The sequence below is a fragment of the Triticum urartu genome, chromosome 1, assembly GCF_003073215.2.
Source record: "Triticum urartu cultivar G1812 chromosome 1, Tu2.1, whole genome shotgun sequence".
In the NCBI taxonomy this organism is placed as follows: Eukaryota; Viridiplantae; Streptophyta; class Magnoliopsida; order Poales; family Poaceae; genus Triticum; species Triticum urartu.
In genome coordinates this window covers 36,539,299-36,553,279 of record NC_053022.1, presented here as the reverse complement: position 1 = coordinate 36,553,279, position 13,981 = coordinate 36,539,299, and the positions used below count along the sequence as shown (strand labels likewise).

Genomic DNA, 13,981 nt, shown 5'->3' with positions numbered 1-13,981 from the left:
ATCCTCCCCCTCGTTGCCGGCAGGGTGGGGCCTCGACGGAGCCGGAGGTGTCCTCTGCCTCGTTGTTGGCGCTGCGGGGCCTCGGCAGAGCAGGGCCTTGTCGACGCCAGCGGAGCGGGGACTCATCGAAGCCGGCATTGTCCTCTGCCTCGTTCTCGGTCTCGCCAAACAGCGCCTCGCTCGCTTCATTGCCCTCTTTGTAGGTGGTCACAGCCTCCGCCACCCGCATGCGGTACCGCCAGCGCTCGAGGCGGCCCTCGCGGGCGGAGCGGTACGAGTCGAGCAGCGCCTCCTGCTCCGCCCGCTCCACGGCGATCTGCTCCTCCGCCAGCAGGTGCTCCTGGAGGAGATGGTGGTTGTAGGCGGCGTCGGCCGGCGCCTCCCGGAACTGCTCCTCACGCTTCTACCTCACCGTGTCCATATATTGGGCACGGGCCTCGCCGATGGTCATGGTGCAATGCACTGCGCGATGATGGCACGGAGGAGGGGGTTGGCGCCGGATCGTCAACTACCATGTTCTCCATTGGGATGTCGTCGTCCTCCGGCTGCCTGCCGGCCAGCCAGTCGACAGCAATGGCTGCCATCTCCTTGTGGTCCATCGTCCGCCCGTCCCGAAGAGCGCTGGAGCGTGAGGAAGTCATGGTGGGCAGTAGTGGTGTGGACAGGAGAATAGGAAAGGATGTGGATGACTGCGGCTATGGCCGACGCAGCAGTTTATATAGCAATGATGGGAGGTGGAGGGACGGACGTGTGGTGCCGGAGTAGCCGCCTCGGCAACCACGTATCATTAATGTGGGCGGCAGAAGGACGGACGGACGACACTTGTGTCGTTTGAAGGCGGAGCAATCGCATGCACGGGAAGCGGGGCGGGCGGCGCTGATCGTTTCGGGCGGAAAGCGCGCGGGGGCGAGGGAGGCGGTCTGGGTGGGCCAGGGCAGTCAAACTCGTGCTTGGCAGCGGGTCGGTCCAGCAGCCGGACATGCTGGCTCACCAGCTACCTCGCCGAGCTGAGCGACGACAATCAGACGATGGACGTAGCTTCCGACCAGGAGCCGGCGCCACTGTCCAAGCCGGTTCATGTCGTGTTCACCATAGTGCAGGTGCGGCCGCACTTCGACGCCCTAATGGCAGAAGAGCTACCAGCACAGGAGGACCTGTGCTGCAACCTCCGTCTCCTCAACGAGCACCGGTGAACAAGTGAACGACAATGCCGTCGTGGACATGTAGCCCTATGATCCTGGCTTCCCGAATGAGCAGCGGGCGTTGTATCAGACCATCCATAGGGTCCGCGAAGCCCTCTCCGTCGTCCTTCGAGTTGTTGTGCTCGCCGTGGCGCCGCCGTCTCGCGTTGTCAACATGGTCAACGGACATGAGGATAAGGAGATGACTTTACTTGGAGAGGATGACAGTGGGGACCTACCAGGGCAATAGCCGCACGTACGCAAGTGCCTCCTTATTAGTATATAAAACAATATTTTTTTGCTTCCTCCTGGTTTCCTGACATCAGGGTCCCACACCATTGTCAACCTATGTAGTCAATAAGCGAGAGAATTGCACAAGAAGTGGCCGATAGCCGGGACCAAGCAGCTCGAGCAGTATTTGTGTTTTTGAGGTGTGAGCACTGCAGAGTTTTTCTTGAGAGATGTTTAGCCCAGATATTAATTTTTCTCCTCTGAACAACAACGAAAACATCGCTGCAGCTATTAACTGGGCGGGCTGTGCCCCGTCTAGCCCAGGCCAGATATCCAGCCCTGATATTAATTTTTTTCAAGCTGAAAATGGCTAACACAGCTATACTTTTTTTAGGAATACCCAGGCAAGGTCAAGTTGTTATTCTTCGTCCCGCTGGGCTGCAAATCTTTTCTAGGAGGGATGCATTAGGCTTAACAAGAAAATGGGCTTTAAGAAATAATAAATGGGATGTAATAAAAACTGGGCAGTAACTATAAAAAATGCACCAAACACGTAATTACTTTATAAAGTATTATTTTTGGATATTGAAAATTTTAATTTCATTAATTGTTGCGAGCGCAATGTTTCGTTGGATTTTTACGTAATATAAATTTATATTAAAATTGTAGAAATTTTGGGATAAAAATATTTCGGATCCCATCAAAATGTGGGAAATTTTATTGAATTCTATTTTAAACGGTTGGTTGAAATGGGTTGTATTTTTAACAAACTATAAATGGGCTGTAGTAAATTCCATTAGAATTCAAAAATTGGTTGCACATTTTTACAAATCTCAAATGGGCTATAACTTCTCTGCCACACATTTGTGGCCTTACTAAGTTGATGCGTCCCCTTAAAAAAAAGAGTTGACGCGTATACAAGGCTTTGTCAATTTATAATCAACACATGCTTCTAGCAGCAGCGGTCGTTGGATGTCCATCCAACGGATGCCGTGCTTCTTTTTCAATCTCGGATATTCTAGCTTCACCCGCCTAAAAAATAATTCCTCCCCCTGACATCTGAGGCGCATCGTTTCAGAAGCTAACCTGTGGGCCTACTAAGTTTACGTGTACCAAGGGCTTTGTCAACTTAGTCAATATAAACGATTCTAGCTGCAGTGACCGTACGATGTCTATCCAACGGCCGTCGTGCTTCTTCAACCTCTGGTCTTCTTGCTCCAGCCGCCCAGAGCAGCGCCGATCGTGCCGCCTGCTCTTGCTTCCTGTGGCCAGCTGTGCTGCCGCGTAGGCCTCACCGCCCCCTACTACTCCTATCGCTGGCCAGGGCATCCCTCCACTCACCCACACCCCCTGTTATTCTGCGGCGACGGCGGCCTCACACCGCAGCCGAACCAGTGAACCCTCATACTCCTCTCTGCGTGGGCATCCACTGTCGCGTCTTCCCTGGCTCCGCGTCGTCCCCTTCGTAGGCCTCCTCGTCGTCCACCGCCCTGGTGCTCTCGGCGCGGCGTGGTCAACATGGTCAAGGAACGATTTCCATCGGAAGAGTACTGGACGTGGAGAGGCTGACAGTTGGGTCCACGGCAGCCGCAATGAAGTGCCTCCTTATTACGCGGAAAATAATTATTCCTCCACCTGACAGCGGGGACCCATCGGACGGGCCACCGTATTTGGCGAAAAAAACGTTTCCCCCTGACTGCTGGGGCCCACCGGATAGGCCAACGTATTTTGCGAAAAAAAACGTTCCCCCGCTATCAGCTCAGACCCACCGGAGGTGCCTCCTTATTACACGCAAAAAATGAATACTCCCCCTGCTAGTTGGGACCCACCTTGGTGGGAGGCTAACTTGTGGGCCTACTAAGTTGACGGGGACGGAGTGCTTTGTCAACTTAGTCAATATGAACGATTCTAGCTCCAGTGACCGTACGATGTCCATCCAACGGTCGTAGTGCTTCTTCAACCTTTGGTCTTGTTGCTCCAGCCGCCCAAAGCAGCGCCGATCGTGTCGCATGCTACTGCCTCTCGTGGCCGGCTGTGCTGCCCCGGAGGCCTCACCGCCCCTACTATTCCCACCGCTGGCCAGGCCATCCCTCTACTCACCCACACCCCCTGTTATTCTGCGGCGACGGCAGCCTCACACCGCAGCGAACCAGTCAACCCTCGTACTCCTCTACGCGTGGGCATCCACTGCCGCGTCTTCCCCGGCTCCGCGTCGTCCTCTTCCTAGGCCACGCCGTTGTCCACCGCCCTGGTGCTCTCGGCGCGGCGTGGTCAACGTGGTCAAGGAACAGCTTTCATCCGACGTGGACTGTACGTGGAGAGGCTCACAGCTGGGTCCACGGTCGCGGCAAGAAAATGCCTCCTTATTACGTGCAAAATAATTATTCCTCCACCTGACAGCGGGGACCCACCGAACGGGCCACCGTATTTCACGAAAAAAATGTTTTCCCCTGACTGCTGGGACCCATCAGATACATCTTCGCACGCAAGGAAGTGCGTCCGGGTAAAAACAAAAAACTGATTCGCCCTCCTGACTGCTGGGACCCACCAGCTACATCTTCGCACGCAAGGAAGTGCCTGACAGTCGGGACCCACCTGGTCGAAGCATACGTAGCATTGTCATTCTGGTCGCGAACGTGTACGTACATACTGGTCGATGTAGAGGCGCGCACGTGTTGTAGTAGAGGCGTGCATGTAGCATGTACACGTACGTACAGCGGCCAGTGTGCAAGAAAGAAAATATGGCCATGTACGTACATACGGGCAGGGTCTCGAATGCCTACTCGCACATACGTACGGCCAGGGCTCGTGTACATGGCTGGTTCGGAACGGAGAAACAGCGTCATCGTCGTGTTAATGGGGAGCCAACCGGCTGAGTCGGAACGGAATGCGTCGTCGTGTTCATCGGGAGGGCTTGGACGGAACAACCGATGGAAACGAGGCCTGGCGTACCACAGAACGGAGGAAACGGCCTTGTGTTCGACCGGCCACATTCGAAATGGGATCATGTTCATCGGGAGGGGTCTGGCGTACCGCAAAACGGAGGAAACGGACCTCCTACGGTCGAAACGGGGTCCTGTTGATCGGGAGGGGTGTGGCGTACTGCAAAATGGAGGAAACGGACTTGTGTTGGAGCGCTACGGTCGAAACGGAGGTCCTGTTCATTGGGAGGGGTGTGGCGTACCGCAAAACGGGACTCCACTGGATACTGTTCATCTCCACCGTCGACCCCTCCAGCCTCCACGGGCTACTGTTCATCCACCGTCGACCCCCTCCAGCCTCCACCTGCGACTGTTCATCCACGGGCTCCTATTCATCCAGCCTCCACCGCGCGCTACTCCACCGGCTACTATTCAACAAGCCCTCTCCACGGGCTCCTGTTCAACCACCCCTCCACGGGCTACTGTTTATCCTGCCCTCCACGGGGTGGTCCTGTTCATCCTGCCCTCCACGGGGTCCTGTTCATCTAGCCCCAACCGGCTCGATCGATCAGGGTACTGTTCATGCAGAGGCAACACCACGGGGTCTTGTTCATCCACCCCCACTGGGAACTGTTCATCCAACCCCCCCGGCAACGCTCACTGTTCATCCAGAGGTAGCATTGATCGGCTTCAGTTAGCAGCAGTAGCGAAGGAATCGCTCGATCGGGTTCAGTTAACAGCCATCGATCGATCGCTCGGATTCAGTTAGAGCCCAATGCCTCGCACCCACGCGCGTGCGTGTATGAGAGAAACGCGCATCGCTCGACCCCGACCACCCACCGTAACCAGGAACACCCCGATATTTTCCTCGCCCTCGCTTCTACCATGGTTTTTTCCGTCATGGACGGTCCAAAGAATGTCATGCGGATGCGTCTCCGGCCCGCCCAGGACGAAAAGCCCATTTTCTGTCATGATTTTTTGTCATAGAAGTAGGACCCCACCACATCTATGATGATACCAGGTTTTGTCACAATTATCGTCATAGAAGTGTCATAAGTATGACAGAAAAAAAAAATTGTTCGACCCAAAATGTCACGGATGTGTCTTTTTTGTAGTGATGGTCTGCTACATATGTTCGGGCTTGAGAGACATGATGCGGTTGGATGGAATTTTCACAGAACAATACAAGGGTGGAAAATGAACAAGATTGAAACACACTCCCTAGGCGCCAGGGGTGGTTCTGAAACTCAGGAAACTACAAGAGCCACTGGACGCAGCCCATCGCAGCGAGTTGAGAGAACAACATGTAGTGCCATTACAAATTCTAGGCATAGAGAAACAAGCCATTTCTCCACCACAACATCTAGACACGACGCTCGACGATGCAGTTCGACTGAATCTTGCATCTAAATAGTTTTTGATGCCCACCAGGAAGTGGGGCATAGTTTGATCAACGAGGTTAGCTGTAATATGCACCTGAAAGGAGTACATAGAGAGAAAGCATCCGAAGATGGTGAATTGCATATTGATCTTTGTAGTTCTAAAGTTCTAACAGAATTGCGGTGACGCCAGCACATGTAGCAATAACTAAATTCATATGACTAATTGAGATGAGCAACCCACCATGCAAAAACTAAGCAATGGTACCCCTTACGAGAGATGAATCCAGAAACTAGATAAAATTGGGAGAGCAAACTGTATAGTTTTTAAAATAGCAAACTGACCAAACTATGCATTCTCAAGCAAATTCAACAAAGGAGGACATGGTTGTTGCTGCTTCAGGAAACTAGAAGTTCATTACTCCCTCCGTTCCAAAATAGATGACTCAACTTTGTACAAAGTTAGTATAAAGTTGGGTCATCTATTTTGGAACGGAGGGAGTACAAGATAATCCATTCACCCGCTTACACATGCCAACAACACGGGGAAATTATCAAGCATACTATATCCAAAGCAAACAAGCACCACTACAAAAGCTTCCCAAGGCTCATGTCAGTATGTCACCTCCAACTCCAAGTGGTGTGGTCATCCTTCGTGTTGATGAAAGCGACATCCTACCCTTATCCATATTCAATCCTACATCGGCAATGAGCCGCTACTGAGTTGCTCACCTTTCCTCCCTTTCTGCAACTTCCTATTCTGCAAACATAGATTTGTAAGTGTGATGGCAAAAAGGAGATGGCATGATAGTATATAAAACAGCCAGTTAGGTAGCCATAAGCATAATTAGGTGCAAGATTCTAGTGTTACATAGCACACAAAGTAGTGATGAGTAATAACAGACAAAGTCCGGCAGCTCAATTAGTGATAAGCAAGTAGAGCCCAAGTCATACTTGAGAACTGCAATGTCATCCTGCGTAGGACCATCGTCTTCATGAAAGGGAATCAAGTGAAATTCGTCTTCAATAAGGACAGGGGGTATTGGCTGAAGGCGTGCACCAGATGGAAGATGAAGATGAGAGCATGGCTCACTCCACTGCTGAAGATAGGTGCCCTTCTCCAGATAGAGCGCGTCCATCGCGCGCGCAAATGCGACATCCCTATCCGGTTGCAAATCGACAAAGACCACCCGGAAGGGCCCCTCATGGCACACACAGTGGTCACAGCTTGCCACGGCACAGAGCACCCCTACCCCAAGCACGGGGCTATCCAAGTAGTCTTTGGGCAGGCGCAGCCACGTGAGCAGCCCTCATGGGAACCCCAAACGGTATGCTGGTTGCGTCGTAGTGCAGATCCAAAGAAGACACGGCCATGGCGGCACTCCCACACATCGAACCAGTCTTTGGGGATCGAGCCAGTTGCATTTCGTGGTGGGGACAAAAAGTATGTACCTGACCCATATATCCTGATAGTAATGCTGCAGCATGCAGGTTCACTAGAGCATTGATCATCATTCTTTCTCCAGTATTCAACATCGATAATGATTCTGCATCTACACCTTGGCATACCCGTCCAAGCAATACCAACATGCAACAGATATATCTTACCTAATATAACGTGTAACTAATATTCTATCTAATATAAACGTGCATTGCACGTACATTATTACTAGTAAAAAGGATAAGAACAAGAGGCTCACCAAGGTGGTTACGGCGACGGGACGGTGCGGGCGATCGACGATGGTTAGGACGGGGACGGGAAGGCACTGAGTAAACCACACCTACACATGCAAACTAAGAAGTTAATTTGAGCTCAAATTGCATATAAATCAAATAAACTACCACATATAAATACTCCCAAACTAAAACCCACAAATCACTATACTTATAGAGCATTGCAAGAGCTAATCTAGCAATGAGAGATGAAAGGACAAAGTTGCTAACCTTTGTGAACACTTGGATGGATGGGATGCCTTCAAATCTTGACAATTTTTTTGCAAAAATGGTGGATGAGCTCGAGCAAGAGGGGAAGAACATAGAGGAGAGGAAAGGGAAAGAACAAAGAGCTCGGGCTCGACGAATGGTTTATATAGGAGCATCTTTATACAAACCGGGACTAAAGGTGCATCTCTAGTCCCGGTTTGTGACATGAACCGGGACTAAATGTGCCAGTGGGCCCCCAGTATGACACAAGCCGGCCACCACACCTTTAGTCCCGGTTCGTGTCACGAACCGGTACTTGAGGTTTAACACGAACCGGGACTAATGATTCCCGGCCCCCTAACCGTTGGAACTGGCACTAATGGTCACATTAGTATCGGTCCGTTTACAAATCGGGACTAATGTGGCTCATGTAAAGTAGTTTTTTTCTACTAGTGAGTGTCTATCAGTGGTAATTTGAGCACCCCAAATAGTATACCATGAGTTGTCACAGTCGTACCATAGCCGCAAGTATCACCAGCAAATTGCCACACACCATATCTGCAATGCAACATCTCAATGAAGGATCGCCGCCATGCTCCGCATCAATGCCTCAGCCACCCAAAGTATGGCACCGGTGAGGCATGAAAGAATCCGCTGCAGTGCGAAGCTGCCATCATCCACTAGTCCTCCTAACCAATGCAGCTCCGAAACGATGTTCCCAAGAGATGAAAACGATACCAAGATGCCAGCATCTGATCCTAGCATCTGATCCTAGATCACCTGGGTCTAGGGTTTCCCCCAAAGTAGCAGGAAGGTAGGTGAGAATGACATCAACACCACCTTCATCAAGGTAATGATGCCTAAAGGCGTCGCCATCATCGGCTCGGAAAAACTTTCGAGCACGACTTTTGCCGTCCATCTCATTGCGCTTGAACAATCCATCTCCCAGTACGCTCGTCGAGAAAGAACCACACCAAAGGCCATGGCAGCCCCGTCGCCTGTCGCGACCGGATCCAGCCTGCCCACACCACGAAAGAGGGCGATGCACCACCACCCACACCTCGAAGAAACCACCTTGGCCGAAAGCGCAACCGCTACCATTGTAGGCTCGAACGCGCATCCCAGGGGGTGCTTGCGGTCTGCACAAGGACGCCACCGAGCCGAAGCATCCCACCATGAAGAAGCTAGAGTAGCCCACCCGGAGGGATCTGCAAGCGCATCCACCAAGAATCATCCAATGGAGACTTAGGGAGTGTTTGGTTCGCGGGCGAGGTTGGCTTGGCTGAGGATATACCTAACCACGTGGTTGGGGATATCCTCGCGCTTGTGTTTGGTTGCAAACTGGGAGGTGGTTATGGATAGCCAATTTTATGTTTGGTAAGAAGGATGAGAGATGGATATCATGTTGTCCACTGATTATACAAAATATATATCATGTGGAATAGGTCAACAACACCATCAAAAAAATGTATTGTAATCCCATGATCCAAACACATCCATGCGTACAGTCAAATGGGTATAATCTAATCTGTCAAAAAAGTGTCTAAAACACGTCACATACATTAGCAGATTAGATGATTCATCATATGGTGAGTCGAAGCCAATCTTGCTGTCTGATGCAAATATGCTACTCTGAAGAATGTATAATCAGGCAGTTGGAGCCCGGACGTTCTGGTAAACCTGGAGTCGCGGTAGACGACGTCTTCCAGCACAGGCCAGCCTCGACGTGCTCATGAACTTGGGATCGCTGGAGGTGTGGAGGCAGTTGCCCCGGCGTCCCACTGCCTAGGACATCAGCAGCCGCGGCCGGCGAGCGTGCGTGTTCGGCATAGGCACAACTCGACGCGCACCACCAGACACTGGACCTTTCTTGCCCGAAGCCATACACCCGCCGCCGCCGTGCACACTTCGACCGTGCCGCCGCCCTTGCTAAAACGGCCGCCGCCGATCCAAATCGTAGCTGCCGCCGCTGCCTTGTCCGTGTGGATAGGGTGTTCTGTTCTTTCGGGAGGGGTGAGAGAAGAAAATAAAACGTTTCGCCGCCTCGGGAGGTCACCGAGCGTGGGTGGCTGCCATCGTCCGCGAGAATTTCGCGGCTCCCCATAGCCAGCTTTTGGAGAAATATTCCTGGGTATCTGGTTATCCCCAGCCTTGTTCACCACCAAACCAAACAAGTGTTATCCCTCTCAAAACTGGCTATCCCTATCCATTGGTTGGTTATCCCTCCAACCAAACGCCACCTTAGATCCTGTCATCACAGTCTACCGACGGGCTTTGCCTAACAACCTATGCCCGCAGTGGTGAAGGAGGGAGGGTGCTCGTGGGTAGATTTCCAACGAGCCGATCCTTATTTTTCAGACGTTGGGTAACCAAAATCTTTAATTATATTTTTCTGTGCAAACATCCGTATTAATTTCTATTGAAATATACTCCCTCCGTTTCTAAATATTTATCTTTCTAGACATTTCACATGACTACTACATACGGATGTATGTAGATATATTTTAGAGTGTAGATTCACTCATTTTACTCCGTATGTAGTCACTTGTTGAAATGTTTAGAAAGACAAGTATTTAGGAACGGAGGGAGTATATATATATATATATATATATATATATATCCATTTCCGCAAAAGAAATAGTACCCGTGTTTTTTACGAGATTTTGTGGAAAGTTCAATATAGTCATGCCGCAGTCATAGCCTTGGAAAATGAAATGAAGTAAAACCTTGTGGAAAGCACATATCGAGAGGATGATCTACGTACCCAAAATGAATGGGATTTGCACTTACCGCATAATAATCTTACTCTTATAAAAAATCGAGTTGGTGATGATGGTTTGCCTACCATCTTGCAAGATAGACCGTTTGATCTATATCTGATGGATAGAAAGCAAACTATGACAATTTTGTAAAAAGATACCCGCACCTCTCTTCACATTTGCAGATAAAGCCTTCCCTTGTTTATCTTTATTTCCCACAATCTCATTGTTGAGCAATTAAAAAAAAACCTTTAGAACAATCTGGCAAGGTGGCCGCATGGGTTTTTACACTCCTCCTCACCCTATCTCTTCTATTTCTCGAGATATCATTAGTTTTTATACATGAGATTACTCTCGCATGGGTTAATCACAACAACATGTATTTTATAAAAAAAAAATGCATCTTGACGTTCCATGTAATGCACGGGCATCTTGCTAGTAAGAAATAAAAAGGTGAGCTTGGGACTGGTGAGCTTCTTCTGCCTCCTCCACTCCCCTCCCCTCGCGTGATCTTCTTGTTCCTCTCCCCAGTCCGTACAGCCGCCGAGAGGAACAATCCACTCGAATCCTCCCTCGCTAGCAGCACAAATCCAGTCCAATCCAATGCACCACGGCCCAACCAACCACCAAATCGAAGCTAACCACGCCGGCCGGAGGGGAATCGAGGAGGAGAAGGAGGAGGAAGAGTCGGATCCGGCGATCGACGGGCCACACGCCGGAGGTGCGGGGCGGAGCCGGAGCGCCCGCATAGCCGCGGCCTCGGAGCATCTCGGCGATTGGTTCTAGCTAGGGTTTCGATCCATCAACCGGGCCCCCAATCCCGGCCATGGAGCTGCCGCCGCTCAAGCTCAACGTCGCCCGAGGCGAGGAGGACAGGATCAGCGCACTTCCCGACGAGCTCCTCCTCCGGATCCTCGAGCGGCTCGGCCTGCGCCGGGCGGTCCGCGCCGGCACGGTCTCCAAGCGGTGGCGGCACCTCCCTCACCAGCTCTCGTTCGTGACACTCGACGTCCGCTGCTTCCGCCGCGCCACGCTGGGCGAAACCATGGACGCCTTCACGGCCGCTTTGACGTCCGTCTGTGCTCAGCGCAACTGCGAGTGCCAGCGCGGCCGTGTCATGGCCATGAAGGCCATCTGCCTCCGCTTCTTCCTGTCGGCCTCTCATCTGAGCTCCATCGGCAGCGCCGTCGAGGATGTCGTCAGCCATGGCAAGACCAGACGCCTCGCCTTCCAAGTATCCCCGCCCCCCGGGGTGAACTCCTTCCCGCAGATCCCCGAGATGGGGCAGCAATTCATGTCCTTCTCCCGCGCCCACCAGCCGGCCTTCCAGTGCCTCACCAGGCTACGCCTCAAGAGCCTTGCGTTCGGGGACTCTGACGTCGCCGCCCTCATCGCTGCCTCCGATAAGCTCGAGCATCTCAACATGAACTCCTGCGGACTGGTCGATCAGCGCCACGTGCTAAAGATTGACACACCGTGTTCTGTGATCCAGGAGCTCGAGTTTAAGCGCTTTCATTGCAAGAGCATCCACCTCATCTCCGTCCCCAGGCTCAGGACGGTGCTGTGCCATTCTTGGCGCTCCAACAACCCTCCGATGCGCTTTGGCTACGTTCCACAGCTTCGTCAAGTCAACCTCGCCTGTAAGGCCAAGGCGTGGCAGGTGCCATTCCTGCTCAGCCAGTGCTTCTCAATGACGAGTGCAAATAACCTGTTGAAATTGCATCTCAATTTTCGCCACCAAATGGTAAAACCTACTCTAATTTTCTTCTGCACACATATCATATTTCTGCTCTTCTTTACTACTCCCTCTGTAAACTAATATAAGAGCGTTTAGAATACTAAAGTAGTATTCTAAACGCTCTTATATTAGTTTACAGAGGGAGTAATAATTTCATTCGGCTGTCTATTTATTTGTGTTCCTCTTCTTGGTGCAGATATGGATTCGGCCGGAACATCCCAAGCATCTCACTGCCATATTCAGAAATCTGGCCGAAGTGTCTTTTTCTGGTATCTTCCCTGAGTGTGATCTGAGCTGGACCCTATTTATCCTCCAAGTTGCACCTGCCCTGCACAAGTTTACAGTAAGCCTGTTACTCTACCTTCTTTTTAATTTAATTAATCCACACCTTAGCCTCGATATCATGACTCCGTCTAGTATGACAGCCAGGTTTCCAAATATTCAACATTAACAACACACGAGAAAGTTAATATGATTTTCAATCACTCACCAGCTCTAGTCTTATCACATATTCCCTCCGTCCCAAAATAACTGACTCAACTTTGTACTAGCTCTAGTACAAATTTGTACTAAGCTCAAGATACTTATTTTAGGACGGAGGGAGTAGTATTTTAGAAGTAGCACATAGAGTACGCATAGTAATTGGGATATATGGAACACATGGATTGTATTGTATATGAATGATAGTGCAATGCAAACAAAAGTTCTGGCATTCCATTTATATTTTGCAGAGAGACAATGTCCGTGCAAGACAATAAATAAATAAATCATGTTGGATCGCACTCGTGTTAGAGTTACCTGAAGCATATTAGCATATTTTACTTTGCCTAGGATTTAGTTCATGCAAGGTTGTCCAAACTCTACACAGGCATACACTTAGATTAGATACTAAATGTATGACGTTTTTGACATTACACTAGTGTCAAAAATACGTCTTACATTGTGGGACGGAGGGAGTAATACTGAACATGTTGCAAAAATTTAAATGGCAGATATATTTAGTTTGAACTGTTACTACATTGCCCTGCATGGGTTGGTGTCGAGTTCAATTAACTTGTGTTATTTGTCTTGTATGCTCTTGAGTGAAGTTATCTCGAGAGCGGCATGCATGTGACATACCGTCTGAGGACAGTGCCGAGAAGACCAACGTGGTGTGGGAACCATCCAAGGATTTGAAGCACCTAAAGTTGAAGTTGCTCCGGATGTACGGTTTTGAGGATGAAGACAAGGTGACAAACTACATAAGGCTAGTCATGGAGCGAGCTGTGGGGCTGAAGAGAATCGAGTTGCGTGGTGAAGTCCCATGCGAGAAATGCGATGCCATTTACCCAAGGAGATCCCAGGTGGATAAAGGTCGCAGGCGTCGGATCAAGGAGCGACTCACACATGAATCCTCCTCGAACATGGGGATGATAATGCTCGTAGCAGCTATGCCCGCGCGATAGGGATCAAACCGTCCCGCTGGTGAACGATTGCGCCTAACCACCAGAGCTCATGAGCTTTCGTGTTACGGCACGCCCAGTAATAATTTAATTTCTAGGTACTGATAGCCTGAGAGTACTTGATCAGTGTGGACCTCGCGGTGTAGCTAAATTGTGTGTGCTGCAACCTGGATGCATGTTTTTCTTTTGAGTACTTGCGTACTGTGCTTGCATCATGTTGTGGGCGTCACTCAAATTCATCACTTCTTAGGGAATCTTTGTTCTTTGTTTTGCTTTCTAAAACACTGGTGTTTTTTTTTTGGAGGAACAAAAACACTGGTGGTTTCTTTAATGGAAATCGACAAGGTAATGTGTCAAGGTAACAGATCTTGAGAGCGCGCCATGCCTGCTCATGACTGATTGCTACA

The 13,981-nt window shown here is 50.4% G+C and overlaps 1 protein-coding gene across 1 annotated transcript; it reads left to right on the top strand.

The window, feature by feature from the left end:
* Positions 1-10,855: 10,855 nt before the first annotated feature.
* LOC125544973 lies at positions 10,856-13,767 on the top strand. The gene is made up of 3 exons (XM_048708790.1): positions 10,856-12,138; positions 12,329-12,475; positions 13,221-13,767. Exons 1-3 carry the CDS (start codon positions 11,221-11,223, stop codon positions 13,575-13,577), a joined length of 1,422 nt encoding a protein of 473 aa, XP_048564747.1. The 5' UTR covers positions 10,856-11,220; the 3' UTR covers positions 13,578-13,767.
* The last annotated feature ends 214 nt before the right edge of the window (positions 13,768-13,981 follow it).

What these genes read in the sequence shown, in the direction of transcription:
- LOC125544973 (XM_048708790.1), top strand. Translation starts at nt 11,221, where the DNA reads ATGGAGCTGCCGCCGCTCAAGCTCAACGTCGCCCGAGGCGAGGAGGAC. An exon ending in TCAATTTTCGCCACCAAATG is followed by an intron (nt 12,139 to 12,328) that starts GTAAAACCTACT and finishes TTCTTGGTGCAG; the next exon opens with ATATGGATTCGGCCGGAACA. An exon ending in CTGCCCTGCACAAGTTTACA is followed by an intron (nt 12,476 to 13,220) that starts GTAAGCCTGTTA and finishes TCTTGAGTGAAG; the next exon opens with TTATCTCGAGAGCGGCATGC.